The sequence below is a fragment of the Hippocampus bargibanti genome, linkage group LG01 (assembly GCF_051943395.1).
Source record: "Hippocampus bargibanti isolate YZ-2025 linkage group LG01, ASM5194339v1, whole genome shotgun sequence".
Taxonomy (NCBI): domain Eukaryota; kingdom Metazoa; phylum Chordata; class Actinopteri; order Syngnathiformes; family Syngnathidae; genus Hippocampus; species Hippocampus bargibanti.
In genome coordinates, this window is record NC_142734.1 from 37,676,597 (window position 1) to 37,697,508 (window position 20,912).

General features: G+C 40.8%; 1 protein-coding gene and 1 long non-coding RNA gene across 5 annotated transcripts; both read right to left on the minus strand.

Annotated features, from left to right (window-relative positions):
* Positions 1 to 106: 106 nt before the first annotated feature.
* LOC148904203 (uncharacterized) lies at positions 107 to 4,324 on the minus strand. The gene is made up of 3 exons (XR_016116389.1): positions 4,191 to 4,324; positions 1,776 to 1,888; positions 107 to 903 (listed from the first exon to the last, which is right to left on the minus strand). It is a non-coding gene; the product is annotated as an uncharacterized LOC148904203 (long non-coding RNA).
* Positions 4,325 to 7,385: 3,061 nt separating this feature from the next.
* Positions 7,386 to 19,787, minus strand: mfn2 (mitofusin 2). Of its 4 annotated transcripts, none has more exons than XM_089015661.1 (19): positions 19,667 to 19,771; positions 19,507 to 19,572; positions 17,985 to 18,166; positions 17,731 to 17,866; positions 16,796 to 16,958; positions 16,575 to 16,699; positions 16,274 to 16,382; positions 15,962 to 16,069; positions 15,649 to 15,802; positions 14,767 to 14,834; positions 14,358 to 14,479; positions 13,292 to 13,418; positions 13,010 to 13,114; positions 12,645 to 12,747; positions 12,115 to 12,335; positions 10,441 to 10,596; positions 9,916 to 10,112; positions 9,663 to 9,797; positions 7,386 to 8,774 (listed from the first exon to the last, which is right to left on the minus strand). In XM_089015661.1, exons 3-19 carry the CDS (start codon positions 18,160 to 18,162, stop codon positions 8,705 to 8,707), a joined length of 2,277 nt encoding a protein of 758 aa, XP_088871787.1. In that variant the 5' UTR covers positions 18,163 to 18,166; positions 19,507 to 19,572; positions 19,667 to 19,771; the 3' UTR covers positions 7,386 to 8,704. The 4 variants fall into 4 exon arrangements, with proteins under 4 accessions (XP_088871787.1, XP_088871794.1, XP_088871771.1 ...); XM_089015668.1 differs by having other exon boundaries at positions 19,494 to 19,572; XM_089015645.1 differs by having other exon boundaries at positions 19,507 to 19,787.
* Positions 19,788 to 20,912: the final 1,125 nt, after the last annotated feature.

Here is a 20,912-nt window from a genome sequence, read left to right on the forward strand (position 1 = left end):
TGTGTGTGTGTGTGTGTGTGTGTGTGTGTGTGTGTGTGTGTGTGTGTGTGTGTGTGTGTGTGTGTGTGTGTGTGTGTGGCGGGGGGTGGGGGGGGTCACGTCGGGATAGGTTCCTTAGAGCCCCTTGTTTTCTCTCTCTCTATTTCTGTCACTCTGTCTCTCTCACGCGCTCTCTGCCTGTCTGTCTGTCTGTCTGTCTGTCTGTCTGTCTGTCTGTCTGTCTCTATCAACAGGAGGTCCTCAATTTACACATTTTTCTGTATTATTCTTATTTTTCGTAAATCGGAACTCGTTACAGTCAACATGCAGTACTGTATATCGTTTTTCTAGGATGCAAAAATCTCTATATGTATAATTTTGTCACTATTCGTATGGTAGTGTGTAGTATATGACAGATTAGTGAACAATTTGAATTAAAAAAAACAAAACGGTATGTTTAATGCCAGAACAAGTAGAAGGTTACTGTAACATAAATTTAATAAGTGTCGTAAAATGAATATACATCAATATTGTTTTAATAGTCATATGTTTTTAAAATACAATGAAAAAATGGCAAGGTGTTGTATTTTTTGGTTTTTTTTTTTTTGAAGTGGATTGCATATGACACATAATGGTGGAATTGGACTGCAGGAAGTATCGTGCTGACTCTCGAAGCAAATGGATCAATGATCCTATGAAACTAAATTTCAACCTTGTAAAGCAGGGGTTGCCAAGGTGGGTCCTCAAGCTAGGCCCGCTGTTTTCCATGCGTTGCTCCCATGCAGGAGCAACGCACGCACCCGATTCAAATCATCATGACCGTCTTGATGCTGCTTCAGAGCTGCGTGGCTGTTGAGCTGATCCTTTGAATCGGGTGTGTTGCAGGACGGTGGCCCTCCAGGCTTGGAGCTGGACACCACTCTTCTAAGGGAAACACAAATGCAATGTGGCCCGTGTTGAAAATGCAAACATGGAGAGCACAACGACGCTTTTGACATCCAATATTCTTGAGCCTATTGACGTCGAGTAAATTTCCATGAACAATTGATGCTCCGCTAAGAGTGATTAAAATAGCCTCTATTAATAGATTAAAACACAAATATACCAAAAATCATGATCCTAAACGCAATAGTAGCACATCCAGTGCTCTCAAGTCTCTTCAAGCATTGCTGTGCCTGTAAAAATCCATTTGGAATCTACAGAATCTGTAAACAGTTCTGACAACGATGGTGAAGAATTAGCGTAGCTATGCAATTCACTCTTAAACCCGAACATTCGATGGCATAACAAAGTGCAGGAGTTACATTGGATGTCACTGTAAATGCTTCTAGGTTGGCATATTATGGAGAGATAGAAATCGTGCAGTTTCTTTGGCCGTTGCGTCTGTGTGACGTAGCAATTATCGCTAGTATGGCTAGCGATTTGGGGTTGACTGACCCGAAACCACTAGGTCCACGCTCCACTAACTGGTGGTCATAAATTGGTGAAGGATGTTCCACTGAGCTGTAGTTGCGCAGTCCTCAGCTCGTTTTTAATGCTGTCTAAACCCTAACACTGGCCTAACACTTGTGGGCTAAAAGCAGCCGCAAGCTTCGGAATCGCCATTTTATCCATCCACTCTTGCGTATTGTCAATCATAAATTTAGCATTGTTGCGGTACAAATTGTGACTGGATCAAAAAAAAAGTAGGTAGCTGGAAGTGACGCAATTGACTATGTATGTGTGTGTAAGCAGAACAGCAGCACGGTGCTCACTCAAGCCCAAAATATTATAGCTACTTTATTCTTATCACTTACCTGTTGAGCAGTAGTAGAACCGAGTTTTGATATGTGGTGGTCTGTGTTGATTTCATTGCAGCAGAATACACACAACTGCCAGCATTTCTTGATGTATACGGCATCTGTCAAAGCTAAAAAAATCTTTTAGTATGTATACATAAAAGAACGTGTGTACGGCTCATGATTCCAACACAAAGGAGCCTGAAATATTGAACGCCTGCAACATAATTATCTTTGACAACAATGCCAACTTTTTTGGCAGAAATAGGCTTCAATGTTGCCATACGATTGTGGCAAAGTATACGGTATGCACTCTAGCAGACACTACAAAAATTAACTCGCTTACCCCTTTGTCCGTATCTACTGAATAATAATCATCATCATCATCATCATAATCATCATCATAATAATAATAATAATTATACATTTGATTTACGAGCGCCTTTGCGAGGTTAAACTAAAAAAAATATGATTGGAGACACACATTTCGAAAAACTCAGTTGTCAGGTTAATGTCTTTTTCCATTGCTAATAAACAAGATAAAAATGGCCGGAGTCAAGGGTCCACCATGTCCTAAAGTGTTACAGACTGTCATCCGCATCATGTGATAGGCTTGTTCTGATAATCAGTTCGATCGGGGTTGCCTTGACGAATGTCAAAAAGAAAATAGTCTGTTTGAACCACATGAAAGCAGGAGGCCCCTTTTTTACCATGAAAATTTGGATTGGTAACACTTAAATGGTGGCCAAGGCATGAAAAAAGGCAGTCTCATCTGCAAAAACTGGCTTGTATTTCAGTTGACGCAACCACAACCACAATAGTCAATATGTATTTGCAAACATACACAACAACTTCCCTGTTGAGTGTGCTTTTGATATCAGCAACCACAATAGTCCCCAAGTTGGAATTGAGAATCATTCGTAACAGCTCACTTAAGTTGTGGTATCCCCCGAGGCTCTGTTCTGGGCCCATTGCAATTTTCAATTTACTCCCAACTGTCATTAAAACTCAAGCGTCCCAGATTCCTAATCTTGAGGTTATTTGCATCACAAAAATAAAGTCACTTTGTTTTTTCATCATCAAAAATGTCTCCATCCTCTCATCTAAAATCAGATGGCATAAAGTCCAGCACACCTGACCGGAAAAGGAAAAGCAGTGTAGAAAATGGATGTTTGACAAAGTGCAATTAACTGTAATAGCACGGTCAACCAGATGATTGAGAATCTTGGGACTTGGGATCACATTTGTAGTCTTACAAAAAAAAAAAAAAACAATGTTGGAGATGCTTCCAGGCTATTGCTTTGGCTCCATCTGAAGACCCTGGACGGTATTGTACAAAAGCCACAGAAAGTTGATCGCTAACAATCACTTTGGCTAGCTAGAGGCTATACTTGACTGTATTTGTTTATGGAGGGGACTGTGTGGCCACATTTTCAAGCGATTAGTTTGCGTGTCCCTTTTTAAGATTTTCCCAGGCGGAAGGTGATATGGTGCACAGGCTTGTCCATTCTGGGATGCGTGTTCAATACAGTTATTTGAATGTATAAATAGTCCTCATTTTCCACTTGTTGAAGGTTTTTTTTTTTTTGGGGGGGGGGAGATGTTCAGTGCTTAGGTGCTATGCTAATGCTATACTCAATTACAGATTGTACTCCACGAATGAAACATTGTTAGTTAACATGGTAGAAATTGAGCATGCCTTCTGGTGACCACATGTTGTCATGTAAACTAGTTCAACTTTCATAACCTTTGAATGTTTTGACCTGAAAAGACCCAATATGTATTATTAATATCATTCTTCTAACTCATTTATTTTGTTTTTACTGACTGTCCACAACACACCCAAAATGGCTACCCGACATTTTTTGGGTCCCAATCCACCTGGTGAGAAAATACTATAAGGGACTGTTCTTGTTTTGTTTAATTATTATTATTATTTTTTTTTGTCCTCGGCTGCTTGTTTTCTTCTTAACATATTACATATACTGTACTGTGATTTCAAGCCTGCGTTAAAATGTGTTCTTGTGCCGTTTCAGTGGTGTAGCCCGGGCTTCACAGGGTGGTCCATAGTGCGCATCGTAAAGCATGGAGATGGCTGAACAAGTGAAACACAAACATTAGTTCAAACACTAATAGAATTTGAGATGGAGGTCATTATAACACCCCCAGCCCGCCATCTCCATACAATTTCAAACTTCATTTACAAGTTGCAGGGTGCCATTGACAGTTTTGGCCACCATAGTCAAATCTCGGTAATCAAGATTATTGGCTATTTGCTCCCTCCACAAACACGATTGCTTTACTTTGGAGGGGCCGTTCACAGATTCTCTGAAGAAAATGCAATGTGCGCGCCCAGCGTCGGAATAAGCATTTTTACACCGTGGTCTCAAGTTGCGTGCGAGTACAGAGGTTAAGGAGGAAATTTGTCAGTACTTGCGCTACTCTTGCCAAAAGAGAGCCTGATCCCTCTGTGATGCCGCTCCATTTAGCGTTAGCAAACAAGTCAAGTCTTTCTGAAGCCAAAGCCAAGAACAAAAATAAAGACATCCAACATTTGCAGGCGATGCTGCGGAAACATGTCTAATTTCCTACGCTCAGTTCTTTTTTTACTGTCTCCGCTGTGTTGGGCGGCTGCTTCAAGCATCGCTAACTTGTTTTTTTCACAGGCGATTACAGCGGGAACAAGAAAGTCTCACAAGGCCAGCAGACCATGGGACCTTCATGAGGCTGAGGGCCACCTCCAGGATCAATGTTGCCATTTTGTTGATGGGGCAATGCATATCCACCATGCAAGATGCATTTTGTTTGCTAAATAGATGTGTGAAGCGGCTATTCATCCAGCAACGTTTCACAAGAGCATTAGTGGACAGTGTGATGACGACCAAGCTGATGATTTGTTGAATAACACGTCTACTATGCACCAGATACATTTGGTACAATGTTTGTATTATCTGACTTCTTTTGGACCGTCTTTCTTTTCTTGTAATGCCAAACACAATTTTAAACATCAAAGATTACTTTGACCTCCCTTTTATGTAGCTACAAAGCATTGAAATTAAAAAGCTAATGTGGATGCCACCAGAGAAAAATGAACTGATACAAACTGCTTCCAAAAGCTGAAAATATAAAAGCAAAGCTATCAAACAGAAGTTTGTACCAGTGTACATTCAGGCCACTTATTATCTATGTGACAGTTAGAGCTTTGAATGCACAGTAGCTTGGAGCTAGCTGAAGAACTTTATTCAAATGACTGGATGCAGAGATGCTCACAGTTCCGCCAATGGATATTAATATGGAGTTAACCTTTCCCACAATAATCCCAAACTTGTTTTTGAAGCATATCTTTTGAGAATGTTTTCCAATCAGTATTTTGTTTTTGGACAACATTTAAAAATGTGACTGTACTCATGAGCATCCATCCAAACCCTCCTCCACCATCCGTCTTCTGATCCCCTTATTCTCACAAGGGGGCAGTTGGCAGGGGGCACACTGAACTGGTTACCAGCCAATAGCGGGGCTCACAGAAACAAACGAGCATCCATGCTCACACTCACACCTACGGAGAATTTAGCGTGTTCAAACAGCCTGACGTGCAAACGTGGCAGGAAAAAAAAATGTATAATAAAAACTGCGGAATGTAAATGTCTCCACTGCGAGACTGATAAAAGCAAATCCAAATCCAAATCATAATAATACATTTCATTTATAGGCGCCTTTCAAAACTCTCATGGTCACTGTACAGTCACAGGATCAGTTTTTCTGCGGGTGAGCAGCGGCAGCAACATGTGCCAGCGTAATGTAAATCTCTAAAAAGACCACACTTTCAATTTTCAGTCAGTTCTTGTTTTACGGTTTTTCAAAGGAAAAAATAAATTCAAACTGAATTTACCCTTTGACACAAAAATGCGAACAAACTCACTGAGTCTCTCTGAGAGGACTGAATCGGTCACTCAAACCAATTTTTCTTTCTAATCATGGAAATCTAAATCATGAAATGTGATTTTTTTTTCTTCTTCAGTAAAACATCCAGTTAGTAGAAAAAAAACAATCGAAAACATAACCTTCAATGAAAGCATTCATACAAACTGGTGTACGTTATCAATTAGAAAAACATTTAAAAAATGGCGTTAACAATGTTCACCATGACTTTAGGGCAGCTGTGTCAAAAACTTTACATGCAACGGCGTTCCGATAAATCGAACACCATACAGATATTGGCTATGTGATTTTAATATAGCGACAATAAATATTCTTGATTTTAAAACATAAAATTCCACAAGAAATAAAAAGTGCCTCAACAAAGTGCAAGAACTATTTGCAATGGCTCAAGACACGAATCCAGTTCTCCACAACGTACTTTGTCTCAGCCAACTGTGAGGTGTGATTAAATGCAGGAAGAAGAAAAAAAATAGTCGGCAAGGCTCCAAATGAGATGATTGGATCACTTGTCTGTTTCTTTTTCTTCTAATGTGGCTTGGTGTGTGCGTGTGCATGTGTGTGTGAATGGGGTTCTTTGTAGGAATATGAATGGAAAGAAATGGATTTGTAAAAGCTGACTGAAGCTCATGTCATATAATATATTAACAAGTGAAAAAGCTCCCTTTATTTCGTACTGGAAACGTTTATCAACATTTCTAAATAACTGAAAGGTTAACCTTTCATTTACAATTGTTTTAATTTCAAGAGGCAGTTATAATGGTTTGCAGCATCTCACAATGTTTCACGACATTTTTGAGATTGTTCCCTGAATTTAGAAGCTTTCATTTATTGGCTCTGGTCAAAAAGCCAGATGCCGATATCCGGCAAAATGCTTCAGATTGATGTAAATCATAGGCCAGGCCAACAATTGGTCCGTCTCTAATCTAGAATTGTACACACTGATCAACACGTCCATGTTCTTGTCATTCATGTGCACGTGCACAGATGTGGCAAACATACAACACATTGTATGAATTGGGACTGTCAATTGCGTGTACATATAGATGCCACGTGCTGAGAACCTATAACACGAGTTTGTGAAACTGATTGAAGTTCTGACAGTGTAGTGGTAACTCGCCGGACTTATGTGCGGGCAGCATGGGATCGGTTCCCACTCAATGATGGTGTGTGTGAAAGGCCATTGTCTGCTTCTATCCCAAATCGGCTGGGAATAGCTCCAGCAAACCCTGCGACCCTGTCCAGGATAAGCAATCTTGTAAAAATGGTCGGATGGATAATTCATGTCTTAATATAGTCAGATCCCGTTGATTAAAATGCGAGCAGGATCCATCCTAATGTGATCAAATCAGTCATGCAAAAATATGAACATTTTCAAAATACTGTCAGGTCAAAAACTATATAACAGCAAAAAAAAAAAAAAGATGTAGAACTTTTTGCTGTTGAGGACAGTGTCATCATGGACAATCCTATTGTCATTCAAATGTTGAAATACGGCATTGCACTCAAGGTAGAAAAACATGTACATCACCAGATAAGCCACAGAAACATGCTCATCATACAATATACGTAGTTGACATGAAGTGAAAATTTGCAACACTTTTGAAAGCAGAGAACTGCATCTGAAGGAACGGCAGAGTTCCTTCAGATGCATTAACTTTGCGAGTTCGAAAAACCGCACTGATACAATAGTCTCAGAGTGGCATTTGTTTAATAGTGAACAAAAAACTTCAGATATGTGCCCTATCATTTCATGTATACATACAAGGAATACAACTTCCATGTTTTTTTTTTAATATGGAGATATATACACAAAAGCAAAACAATTTTTGCAATTCCATTTGAAAGAATCCAGTGGTGAAGACAAATCCGCCAGCGTAGCAGACAGGCCTACATCCTATCTGTCCGCTGTCCAAGCAACAATGCATAAAGACGGAAGACAGAATTGTGGGAAAAAGCGAGCGGTTGCCTTGTCACTCGAGCACGACATGATTCTTTTGACTTGAACATTGCACGGGAAGAATCAGGGGGAAATAGTACATGCAGCCAGCGCTCAGCAAATTGATTAGATCACGACGCAATGTCATCTTTCTTTCCACGGTTGTTATAAATTGACAGCATCAATCTCTTTTATGCTTCCGTGAATGGTTCACACAGAGAAGCTAAATGAATGATAGTTTTAATGCTAAAATGCAGGTCTAATTATAATCCACAATTCTTCTATCATCCAATTTTTCTCATTTAGTGGTCAAGAAAAGAAAAAAAAAGATGTCTCATCTCTCATTATTTTAATTCTTGTCAATTTGTGGTGTTTGAATGTTGGTCTTATTTATGTCGGACTTTTCATAGACCCAAATGCAGGTGTAAAAGTTGATTAGAGTTGACAATTCTTCATTTCCTTTTAAAAGGTGATTCTCCAATCAGTATTTTGGAATTTTGAAATCTGAAAAACATCCCCATTTCAACCACTTAAAGGTAGTGGTCTAAAAAGCACTATATTGATTTGAACTTAAAGGCCTTCATTCAGACCAAATTAAGCATAGCAGAGGTCACGATGATAGGGATTATTCTCCATTTTCCATTCTTGATGACTATTTGTAAAATGGCAAACTCTTCTTATTTACTTGCCACTTTTTTTTGGTGATACCACAGGACATCCTTTCTCCTTTCTTCCCTCACAGGTTTGTTTTTCCTCACAGTGTCTCATGATTGACATTTTGGATGACCTACTGGTGGCGTTCCAAGGTCAAGTCACAACTCTTTAAATAACTTATCTGCATGTTTCTCAACACGTATTTACAGAGGGGGACAAAAAAACCCATCATGCTTGCCGACTCCAATTCTTTCCACATTCACACCACTTTTTTAGTGTATTTGATGCATTGTAGATCTCAATAAATAACCAGATTGCTACCCAGTGTTACATACGGAGACAAAAAGGAAAATTAAAGCATATATTAGAGAATTACGGATGCTATTGTTCACTTTGTCACGTGGCTACAGCGTCAGTTTCACTTGCTTTGGTGAAGGTACTGCTGAGTGAACATGTTGAGCTCGCTGTCCAGCCAGCCCGCCTTGTTCCTAAGACACACATGCACACGGAACGACACAAGGGTTTAGCATGAACTGATGCTAGCTAACTATGGTGATGAAATATTTCATTGGCCGTTATGACAGTTGGGTTAAAGAAAATAATAATCAACTGAGAGGGACAAAGAGCTGGATGCGAGAACACTCGGCCTCTCGTTTTTGGTGAAGGGTACATCACACAGCGTACATTTGTTATTTTTTCAATTTTCTTTTTCCCAAGATGGCGGCGCGTGAACACGCAGCGGCTCCCCTCTCCCGGCAAATTGGCGTTTTCATGTTTATGTTTGTTAAAGTAATTATAAGTGCCTTGCATGCTGGGTCCGAGAGGACAGTAATTTCATCTGTGCTGTATGTCATGCATATTAGCATATTTGACAATAAAGCTGACTTTGACTTTGATCACCTGCTGAACTCCGCGCCGCACATTTGCAGCGGAGCTATTCTGAAAGCTTCAATGTGTACACGTTTGATTTTAAAACATGCACGGTGAACCCTTCAACACAGAGCGAATTCACAAACGGTCGACGCGGCTTTGGCTAATCAAAGGGAACCTGAGCTCAGAGGAGCGTGTGAGCGCTCCTGTGATGGGGGAAGAAAAAAATATCTGCAAATAAGCAGCATCATTGTTGACGCCACAGGCAAAAAAAGCGCGATAAAAAGCCATCATTTATCATCCAAACGTTATGGCAAAATAGTGGAATCAAAAGAGTTCCCAAGTGTCTTAACATCAGGATGATTTTAATCCAAAGACTCCAAGGATCAAGACCGACACGACACCTTTCACCTTGTCAACGCTGATGAAGTCTGACGTTTCGTGTCAATGCGGCACCGCCCTTTTCGGATGTGTTGACCATACGCAGATCGAAGTAAGCTTCTTACCGTAGCAGCTTAGCTTTGCTCTGCATGGCATCCAACAGCTCCATTTTGCCATTCATATCGGTGATCTCATCTTCAAGATTCTGCCGAGTCACGTCTACCTGCTGGCAGAGCTGAGCAAACACCCCAGCCAACTCTCTGATGTGCACACACGCCACAGACAAGGTCACAAAAATGACAATTCAAAAAACACACACACACACACACACACACAAAAACGACACGGATGAAACCAGCGCAACGTGGAAAGACTCACTGCTGGACTTGGTGACTGCAGTTGGATCCAGTATAGCTGACGATGAGCTGCAACTTCTCACTAGCGTAGTCGACAAACTGCCTCTTGAACGCACGCTCTTTGGCCTTTGTGGTCCAGGTGAGGCGCTCATAGATAAAGAGGAGCCCGTAGAGACCCACGGACAGAGCAATCAGCCGCCAGCCCACAGCCTTCCAAATCTGTGGAGGCCACCGCCAACATTTTGCGCTTAAACCTTCATCGTTTCTACAGTGGACGGCAACACGAGTCATTCCTCATCATCATCGCTGGCGTGTCGCTGGCGTGCCATGCTTACCCGCTAGCTTTGCTGTCTTTTATGGGTATAGCAATGCAGTGCAAGTACTTTGAGAGCGCACTTTTACTCATAACAAATCACTTTGATGAATGGTTTAAAATTAAAACTATTAAAGCAAGGCAATTGGAAGCACTCTCAGCGTTCAGTCAGTTAATCGCTCAGTTGACTGCTTGTAAATCATTCAAATGAGTTATGCGGGAACGGCTCCTCACCACACCGCCGACTACAAGGACACCCATGGAGGTCCGCGAGGTGAGGGAGGCGAGTCCGGTCACCATGGAGACCATCAGCTCTTCCTGCGTCATGGAGTTTTGTGGAAACGGAGGCACGCTGGCGTTGACAGGAGTAAGTGCCAATGTTCGAGGGATCTGCAAGAGAAGAATTCACCGCTTTCACAAATTGCTTCCGACATGACAATTGATTCCATGCTCAGAGAAGGAAGTCCAAAAGTATCAAAGGTTTGAAGGTTAGCGTTGTGGAAATGAATGTAAAAGTGAAAAGATCTATTTTCAAATGTGTCAACTTGATTTAACCTTTCGTCACACAAAATCAAAAGGTGCTTTAAAATCAAATGTGATGTGTCAAGATGGATCCAAATGGGACATCTTGATTTGAGCAGCCTTCAATGGGGGGGGGGGGAGAAGCAATTACATTTGACAGAACGTTTAGAAAAGTGATGGCGAAAATATCCTTCACTGCTTCTTGAAACAGAAACGTTCCCCCCCATCCGTGTAAAAGGATGTGGTGGGCATAGCATTTCCTCAATTCCATGTTTGAGCGCTTTCTTCATTTCTTCTTCCAGCAGTCAGACCAAAAGACGTCATTCAGGAGGCCAGAACAGTTCGACAGCAGCATGTCGACTGTGTCACCACTGGTAACGGCTTCACAAGTATTTTCTCTGTTATTCCTAAAACGAGGCCATTTTTTGAGAAACTGTAAATGATTACAAAGATGACATCCGTCTCTCATGATTGACATGACTTTCAGTGCCTGAGAGAAAGCCATACAATGACAAGAGACCAGTCGTCACTGCCATCCAGTGGGGATAATCAAGGCTAATCAAAACTGCATCTTGCAGTTCTTGGCAGGTGATACTTGGTAAAGTGCGCCACTTGCAGGACAATATCGAATGATTGAATGATGACTTGGAACGTAAAACGTCCAGTCCAGACCCTTTTGATCTGCACCTTTTTTTTTCAAAATCTCTACAGCACCGCGACCCGAAATGCATCATTCCCCTTGTAAATTATAACAAATAGGCATCAGAAAATAGAATAGAAATGACATTTTGGAACGTTGATCTTTTTACGACAGGTTGTGCAAAGGGTGTTTTAATCAATTGATGGGTACAGCACCGGCGATTTTTGAAAGGATCATAAATAACCAATATCAATGAGGACGAAAACTCCAAATGTGAGGAAAACACAAAGGATGCAGTTAAAACAGCGTTTTTTTTGTGTGTGTGCAAATTATTACATTTTTAGATTGGGACCATTAAATGTTAAATATGAAGGCAGCAATCATCCATCTAAGGCAGAGGTGTCAAAGTCAAGGCTCGGGCTCGCCACATCATTTTATTCGGCCCGTGAAAGCAAATCAAGCATCTCAAGTGCCACGATTCTTGCTAAAGTCCCAAACAAAATGTCATTTTTTTTGTATGTAAACCACACAATAAGTCATTAGTTTTGACCTCAAATTTGAAAAGTAATTATTCATTAATTTGTTGTGCGCTCTATATGTAATATGTGGAGGGGATGAAACATTCTCATAACGGCCCGAGAAGAAAAAGGACTTTTGCGGCAAAAAAGGACTTTGACACCCTTTATCTAAACAATCATATCATCAAACAAAGGTATGTTACGTATGTTAGGCATGTAGGTTGTTACCTGGTCACTGTAGCCCATGAGGGCTCGTCGAGTGTTCTTGGGTCCCAAAAAGCGATTGACCAACATCGTCCAGCCCAAAGAGAAGTGAAAGCTGATATCTTCTTGGAAGTCACTGCAAAGCTTATCACAAGCCAGGTCATAACTAAGACTGAAACACTGGCGAGGAACCAGCTTGTCCACCTGCTCTCTGGCTGGCTTGGGTAGAAGAGGCTTCAGACCTTCTGCATGACACATGAAAATCAACCATTTCACTGAGGATATTCATATTCATATTCATATGACAGGCATCGTTGAATACAAAATGTGCAGTTTCACACACTATAGAGCTCTTTTCTGTTTGACACAAAGTAAAAAAAAAAAAAAAAATCCCTTTGCCATGTTGCAAAAAAATAGTACGCTAAAGAAATTGCACAGTACAGGTCTGATGGGCATTTTTGAGCACTTACGGTTCATGTATAGAGCATGCAAAATGCAAACCGAACAACATTCAATGGTCAAAGCTACATTTTATGCTCCGGTGTGACAATTACCAATCATATCTGCCTGCGTGGTCTGAAGAGCGGCGGTGATTGTAGTGGAGCACCTCTCTGACATGTTCTTGCCCAGACATTCTTCTATGTGGCGGTGGAGCTCCTAGCAAATGAAACGGAAAGGTTCACAATCAGCCCCTTGACAGTGAGGAGAGTGATAGTCTGATCATTTTTATCAACGCAGAGAGCACGGTGGTGTTCCAGCTACATCTGACTGGCATCTATCGTACTGCGCCGCCCTATACCTGTACGTATTTACTAAAATACCAAACGCACTGAGACACGGCAGACAAAGGACAAATCATAGTGTCTTTTCTTCCAGGACAACAATTTAGAACTCTGTTAAATAAGGTGCGGAAACTCACTTTCTTGTAGACCTTGAGAACCACTTGTGATGGGTGGAAGTCCATGTGAAAATCATCCACCAGCACATGGAGCTTCCTGATTTCTTCCGCCATGCAATTAGAAACCTGGAGGGAAGCAGTGGATGTCGGTTAGATGATTTCCACTCCGTGAAAAACAAGCACTTGCCCAATTGTGCTTGCACTTTTGAAACAACTTCAACGTAAACATAAAAAGACAAACTGGGTTCACTGCTTGAGACGTTTCAATGCCAACCAAAGTGTTGGGAATATGTTTAAGCACACCTGTCTCTCCACCTCTTCCGTGATTTTCTTGATTCTGGCCTTACAGTCCATACTCAGCAGGTCCAACTGCTTGTCTATAAACTCCAGTCGGTCCTGACGGTCCTCTTTGGTCTCAAGGCAATAGACCCTATAAACATTTACGTGTTAGTGTCGTGTTTTTTTAAGTTTGTTTCAAAAGAACACGACAATGTGATGCAACCATCTTGCAAGAATCTTTTACAATTCAACCCGTAAAAAAAGTACAGTAATCCCTCCTTTATCGCGGTTAATGCGGACCGGGACCACACCCTACATGTAATATTAATATTAATAATAATAATAATAATAAGGGTGAAGAAGAAGAAGAATCATCATCCATTTTATCTATAAGAGCATTTCAAAATGATGAATTTACATGTGTATGAGTACAAAAAATATTTATAAGGCCAAATTTAGTGGAAGACGGTACAGGACATGCATAAAGAAGCACAGTAAATGTTTGTGGTACAGTACAAAATTGTAATGCAATAAACAGTCCACTATCAACATAGAGTACAGAATACAGTATAATATTTACTGTATAAGTTAAGTTTCAGAAAGCGTTGAGGTCCCTGCAGAGGGCTTGGATGACGATTTACGACGGGTGAGGAACATTGTAAGAGGTAATTGTTGTTTTTTCCTTTTGAGCAAAGATGGATCTGTATGGTTCCATGATCTCTTCAACGCAATGACTGAAATGGACAGCTCGTTGTCAGGTGTGGCCAAATGAAACCCATGTTTTTGGTAACTGAACTAATGTTCGGGTTTGTGTATTTACAGCACAGTGATGCCTCAAAATGGATGAATAAATTAAAACGTAACAACAGTAAATCTAAGGAATGCTGTATGCTGCTCTCTGTGACCCACTGTTGTTTTACAGTACTGCACCGTAGTGACTTTCGCAGCAATTTGTGGCCTTTTTTTAGGTTAGAAAAAAAAAATCTGCCATGCAACATGGGCCGCAATAATCCAACCGAGAAGTAGCAAGGGATTACCATACCATCAAAACTCTACGTTTACCGATGTCAGGCTCAAATACCAGACAGACCTTTGCTCTTGTGCAGCAACGTGTACTGCATCCATGATGTGACGCAAAGCTTCAGAGATCTGTTTGGCCCGCACTGTATGCTGCTCAAATTTTGTCTTCACCGCTGATTGAGAGATGCACTCCTACACAGAGCAGTTGCATCCACAAATGAGCACACAAACAATAACCGCAGGGCCGCAAATGTCAAATATCATCAAAGGAATTGCCACATTCTCAAATTGTGGTTTGTATTAATAGGAATCCCCCAAGAGTAATGACCGCAGCTATGAATAGTTCCTATTGGACCACACATAACATCCATAATACGAACGTGATTTCAAACGGACCACAATATGGAAGCATATGTCTGCGGTGCTTCACAAAGTCCACTGATGAAATGATGCATAGTGCTTCCGCATTTTAGTCTTACCTCAAATCGCCTCTCAAAGTTCTGAAACTCAAACATTCGGGCTTGAAATCCCTCGGCAAGTGCCCCACCTGAAATATAATTAGAGACACTGACGGATTTTGAAGAATTTGGAATTGATGAATGTACTATTGATTTACGCGATGAGGGAAAAAACGTGCACATTTGTGCAATTCAGGGAATCATAAAACTGAGCTGCTGACAAGTTACAAACGCCTCAAACTACAGTGGTGACTTAAGAGTTAAATGTGCTCCTAACTTCATTTACTTGTGCACCAAATGGTGAAATGCAAACTATCCAATCCGGCAACCCAAAACACAGCACTTGTTACATTTTTTTTAAAGAAAAATATTGGCATATTGTATTATACATACATTATACATCATAAATGGTATTCTTCACCTCACTGCAACTTCTAGTAATAGTTTTTAGTTTGTATGTGTCTGTTTGTCACTTTACTTGAGAACTAGACTGTCTTAAGCATGCCCATACCTCACATTTGTCCCTTAAAACACAGCAAGAAAATAAAAAATGTCAAACAATAATAATAATAACAATAATCTATCACCTCGATTTGCTTGTAACTTGGACGCGGGGACAAGAGCAAAGTCAAGGTAGCACTTACATAATCATGCTGTACAAGAAGGCACGCCGAGTTATCGTTGTACTTCCTGTCTTTCATTTGATGGGTTTATTTTTACGAGTAATTAACTCATACATCTCATTGCAAATCCCCTGGAGAGTTTTCTTCAAATTATTTGATCTCTAATTATTAGACTAAAAGATAGTTGGCCAAGCTTCATTCACTGTTGACCTTGCAGCAAATGTCAGGAAATTCCCACTCATCTTTCACGAGTGATTTGGTCTTGATTGTCGACTTTCACCTGTTTCAGGCATTCCTTGAGCTTTCTGCACACGTGACTGGAGGACCTCCTTGGCAGAGACAAAGAAGATGCGGTCGCTGGCTTGAGCTTGGTCCACAACACCTAACTCGTGCACGAGGAAATTGCTACAGCGATCCATATGTTGTCTCCGCACCTGGCATAAAATTAGTTGATTTGGGGACTGCGATGACTTGAGAAGCCATGTTGTTTTTGTTTTGTTGTCGGGTTGGTTTTTTTTGGGTCACTGCCGAATATGGTACCCAAGTTCATGTAGACATACAGAATGATTTCAACGCAAGTAAACGGGACAAACCTCCTCCATGTATTCAGGCTCTGAGGCTGAGGCATCCCAACGGTTATTGAGTATGAAGATGTTGGGACTAGAAAGTCGTTCATTGACTTTGTGGAAAAATGACTTCTCCTGCAGAGAGACAATTGACACGCTTGAAATCATAAGCGTATAAGCAATGCAACGTCCCATTGGCCGGAAACCAGGCAGACTAGGTGATTACCATGTCTGCCTATCATTCAATAATTTGGGGTTTGAAACTCGATTTTGACCTTTGACCCAAAGTTAACCAGTGACTTTGCAGAGGATAAGCAATAGAAAATGGTCACCTCTCACCGTTTGCATCAGCGTCGACTCAGAGTTTGCCACAAGGACAAACACATCTGCATCCAAACAGAATTTGTCGATCCAGCTGTCGAGTTCTGTGGTCACGTCAATACCTGGACTGAATGTATGAAAAACACACACACACACAAGGTTAAATTGATACATAGTAGGTGTGTCATCTATTCCTATTTCGGTATATCGGCAATGGCGGCAATGGCACTGAAGGTAAATCAGAATGAGAAAAACCTTTATTGGTCCCACAATGGTGACATTTGCATCTCAAAGACTATATTGACAATATATGCCTGACCTGTCCAACAAGACCAGATCATCCCTAAGCAAAGCACACTTGGCTTTAGGCCACATGACACAGACCAAGCTCCCAGCCTCCAGGTCCTCATCCTGATGGAGCGCATGGGCCAGTTGGTTGACCGTCTGCAAATGTTGACGCAAAAGAGCGAGTATCCTTGCGTGAAAGCAGTTTGATCGTAATGCCTGCTTGCATTCAAAGAAGCACTCGGTTCTACTAACCTTAATGCTCTTCTTCTCCTCAGAGCCTTCAGTCAGAATGAAAGCCTCATTGCCGTCCGTTCCCTCCACCCTCAGGAAACAGTTGGTGGTGTGGCCAATACCAGAAGGCAGCACTTTGTCACACAGCATAGCATTAATGACTGAGCTTTTGCCGTTGCTTGTCCTAGAGCACAAAGGGTGAAAGAAATAAAAACGCCACGACCATGACATTCTCAATGATAGTCCACATATGCAAAAGCATGATACTGTACTTGAAAATTCACAATTATAAGAAAATGTTGTTGTAGTCGACAATCTTGCCAACTATCTTAAGTGACTTTTCCAAATCCATCTGAGAAAAACGCGCGCAAAGAAACAAAGGATATGAGCGAATCATTTCCATTTTGTTTCCCCTTTTATTTTTTTTATTAAGATGAGACAACCTTTATAAGTCTCACTAAGAAATTTCCAATTTACAGCAGGCAAAGTTACAAATAGATGTAGAAAAACAAAACATAGGAGCTGCTGTAAAATAAGCCATTCCCGCAGCACCATCTTGTAGTCAAATAAAATAATAACACCCAACATATTAGACACAGTCGTGTATTTTGAACCACTTGTTTCAATCCTCTTTGTTGTACGAGGCTGTTATAGATGAAAGAGGAGAGGATCAAAATATCATTTTCATCAGTGGATCAAAGATGTCATGCTGAAAATGTGCACGTCTGCTGCAAGCCAGGTTTGAAATCGACTAGAAGCTGTAGCATCCATGTGTGAAGTTACGACAACAATAAGAACAATAACAACAACAACAACAAAAAAACAATAATAAAGTGACGCAGTAGTCAAATAGTCAGCACAACTCTGAGATTTGAATATGAACCCCGAGTTGCAACTGGAGCCTTACTTCAAACACTGAAAGCAAACAACACGACCTCCGGAAACGAGAAACATACCTCCCAAAAAACACCACCTTCATATGCCTTCGTGCCAACACTTCTCCAATGCCTGCTACCTTATTGAGGTAACTTCGAACCTCCTGCACCTGTTCTTCCGTAGTGACTGGATCCAGTTCTGCATTTTTGTGAGCATCTACCAGAGTGGGTAATGAATAATGTTAACCAATGGTGGAAGACAGAATCCCAAAACAGGTGATCTACGTACTGTATGTATATGTAAATATTTACACATACAACGTAAGCAAAGTTACCTTCCAGAAATAATGTGCTCTCCTTGATATAGGCCCCTAACTGTTCAAAGATCCCATTAATCTTCTTCTTGGCGGTGACAAAATGCTTGAGCGGCGATGCATTCACTTCCGCCATTAGTCTCTTATCCTTCCTGCCGTGGACTGCGTTGGTGTTGGGCCGTGGAAAAACCAGAGACATGGCACTGGAAAGAGAAGGAGAAGGAATGCGTTTGAGTTTGTGTCACTGAGAACGCAGAGGGATGTGTACATTTCTAATTTTACATGGAAAGTAAGATTGGGAAATTTAACAAACAATCCAAATAGGAATCATTACATGGAAATAATTGGAACAAATGAGGCATTTGGGTTAATTTAATAGAAAGTTATACCTGGTGTTATGGAGTGCGGCCCAGACTTGGTCTGGGTGCGAGATAAGCGCTTTGTTGCTGCTTCAGCTGTTGTTAAAGCACTAAATAAATCTAAACGGATTGTATTGTATTGCATTGTATTTTAAAATATTTTTTTTCAGGTGTAAAAGTCAGAATTGCCAAATTCATTGGCGCTTTAGTTTGAAATGCAACATCAGATACCAATAAAAATTACGGTGGTTGGATAACTGGGGTAGTCTAGCGTGCCCGAGACATATTCTAGTTGCAGGATGACCAAAAAAATTACAATGTTTTTTTTTTAGTAAAAGGTCCACATTTCGACTTTCAGAGGCTATTTTGAAATGCAACAACATATTTTCGTTGCAACAAAGTATTTTCGTTGAATACTTTGGGTTGCATAGTGTGCTGTAGCCCTGGTCTGATTGCGGGAGAACGAAAACTGCATTTTTAATTTAGGTTCGAAGGTAAAAACTGTGAATTTCAGGTTGGTTTTTATTTTATTTTAAAATAAATTCAACATCAGTTCCGAATGAAAGTATAGTACTGTGGTTGAATACCAATTGTGGACTAGTGGTCCCTTTGCCTAGTCTGGATCTGGGATAACGAAACTCACTTTCAATGACGTTTTTCTTAAACCTGATGTATTTTTAATCAACGATGAAGTCTCTGTTAACCTTTTTTTCTATCTTATCTTCACAACCTTTCTCGATGCTATTCTCAAAGAGTTGTTATTTTCCCAGGGTTAACTCGTCGTTACCTGAGCAGGCGACACTTAATGTTATATTTGAATGCAAACCACTGACGTGCATGCATGGTAGGACGATTTTATTTTGAAGGTGACAAACGCCGTTCGCTGGAGGCTGATTTCCGTCATGGTCAGTACGTCTTAACAATCGGTAGAGTCGCCGGGTGATCTTCCACTTTGAGTGTGGAGACTGGCCTGGTGGCAGTTGAAAGTGCGTAAGTAGCGTCACAAAAAGAATCCAAATGAATATAGATGACGCGCATAAAAATGAACGTGCCTAACGCCAATACCTTTGGAGGCCCAACTAGCATGTCGACGCGGTGAATGTTTAGAGGGCAAGCAGTAACCGCCAATAACTTAATTTGCATCTGATGGCAATTGACAGCAGTGCCTTACCATTTGGTCTTACCGTGAATGGGGCTCACTCTTCACTAATAACCCACTTGCATCCTCGATCCTGATCTCTTATCCGTGACTTCAATGGATAAACGGAAAAAAGTAACGTTAGCACGAAGGTCCAGAAACACAAATATAGACAAATCTGTTTTCACGTTCAGTACAGGACGCACTCAAATACACTCAAGTCAGTGGGAGTCGCTTGTGTTCTAATGTAATGCCCTAAACATCAGATAACGCCGCCGGCAGCATAATGTCACTTCGACAGCAACCAGGAGAACCGCCCCCCCTCCTCTTCCGGGATGGTTTTGTGCGCTACAGCAGCCCCGCCATCCAAATACCTCCACCTGCTGCTTCGGAGTATGAATTACTACCAATTTTTGGGGGGGTGGAAAACAACTTAGGACGTACAGTACCAGTACCGGTACAGTACTTTGTTACTGTACTTCGTATACTTTTTAAGTGGCCGAACATGACCTAAGTATCTTTATTTCGGACAGTCTTTTCATTTACTTCATACATTCGAACCCAGTTGTACCGGTGTTTTTGGCGAAACAGTCTCATGACTCCATCAGCCTTTGTAGATGTCAGTTTACAAAAAAATAGAATGAAGTGAGATAAAGCGTTTTTTTTTGTGTGCAAATTTGTCTAAATCGGAACTAGATGTAGATTTTTTTGGTACCCAAGCACATTTCAGAGTTGATAATTGTATTATATTTTAGTCTTTTTCCAAGTATCCATACTTAAATATGAGTATGAGCAAGTACGTTTTTGTTTTTCATGAATTAAAAATAAAATGTACGTTTCTAATGGTGTAGTGGTGCAACGCTATTACTTGTGAGCGAGAAGCATTGGATCAGTTTCCACTCAGTAACGGTGTGGATGTGAGTGTGAAGGGCTGTCTCTAAATATGCTGACTAGCGACCAGTTCAGGGTGAGGTTTTCCTTCTGTCCAAAGTCACATGGGATATGCTCCAGTACACCCTGCGAACGCGTTCAGGAAAGCAGCGTTGAAAATGGATGGATGAATGACATTTCAGCCAAATAGAAAATCCATCCATTGGCTACTCATTACACGTGTCCTCATTGGGGTTGCGTGGCATGCCAAGTGCATACCACCCAACTTCTTTAAAAACATTAAAATCCATCTTTATGTATAAATAGCACCAAAATAGATGTGGTGGTGTAAAATTCTCTTTTAGGATTCTTTAGTTAGTACTCTCCAAATAGACATTGACATCATAGTGGGTGTACTTGTGTTATTTTTCTGTGTATCTTTTCCGCAAAAACACCCTTTGTCCCATCTCACTATTTAGTCCTGAATCAGTTTATTCGACTACCCTCCTGAGTTCCAGTTCCAATTTAAAACCATTGCAACTTTGAGTAATTCTACAGAACATATTAATTTTGCTTAGACAA

Coding starts and splice junctions, on each gene's coding strand:
- mfn2 (XM_089015645.1), bottom strand. CDS start 18,162: ATGTCTCTGGTTTTTCCACGGCCCAACACCAACGCAGTCCACGGCAGG. Junction 10,597..12,114: donor TCATGGGCTACAGTGACCAG/GTAACAACCTAC, acceptor CTTCTCTTGCAG/ATCCCTCGAACATTGGCACT. Junction 9,798..9,915: donor TGCAGTCACCAAGTCCAGCA/GTGAGTCTTTCC, acceptor TGTGCACATCAG/AGAGTTGGCTGGGGTGTTTG.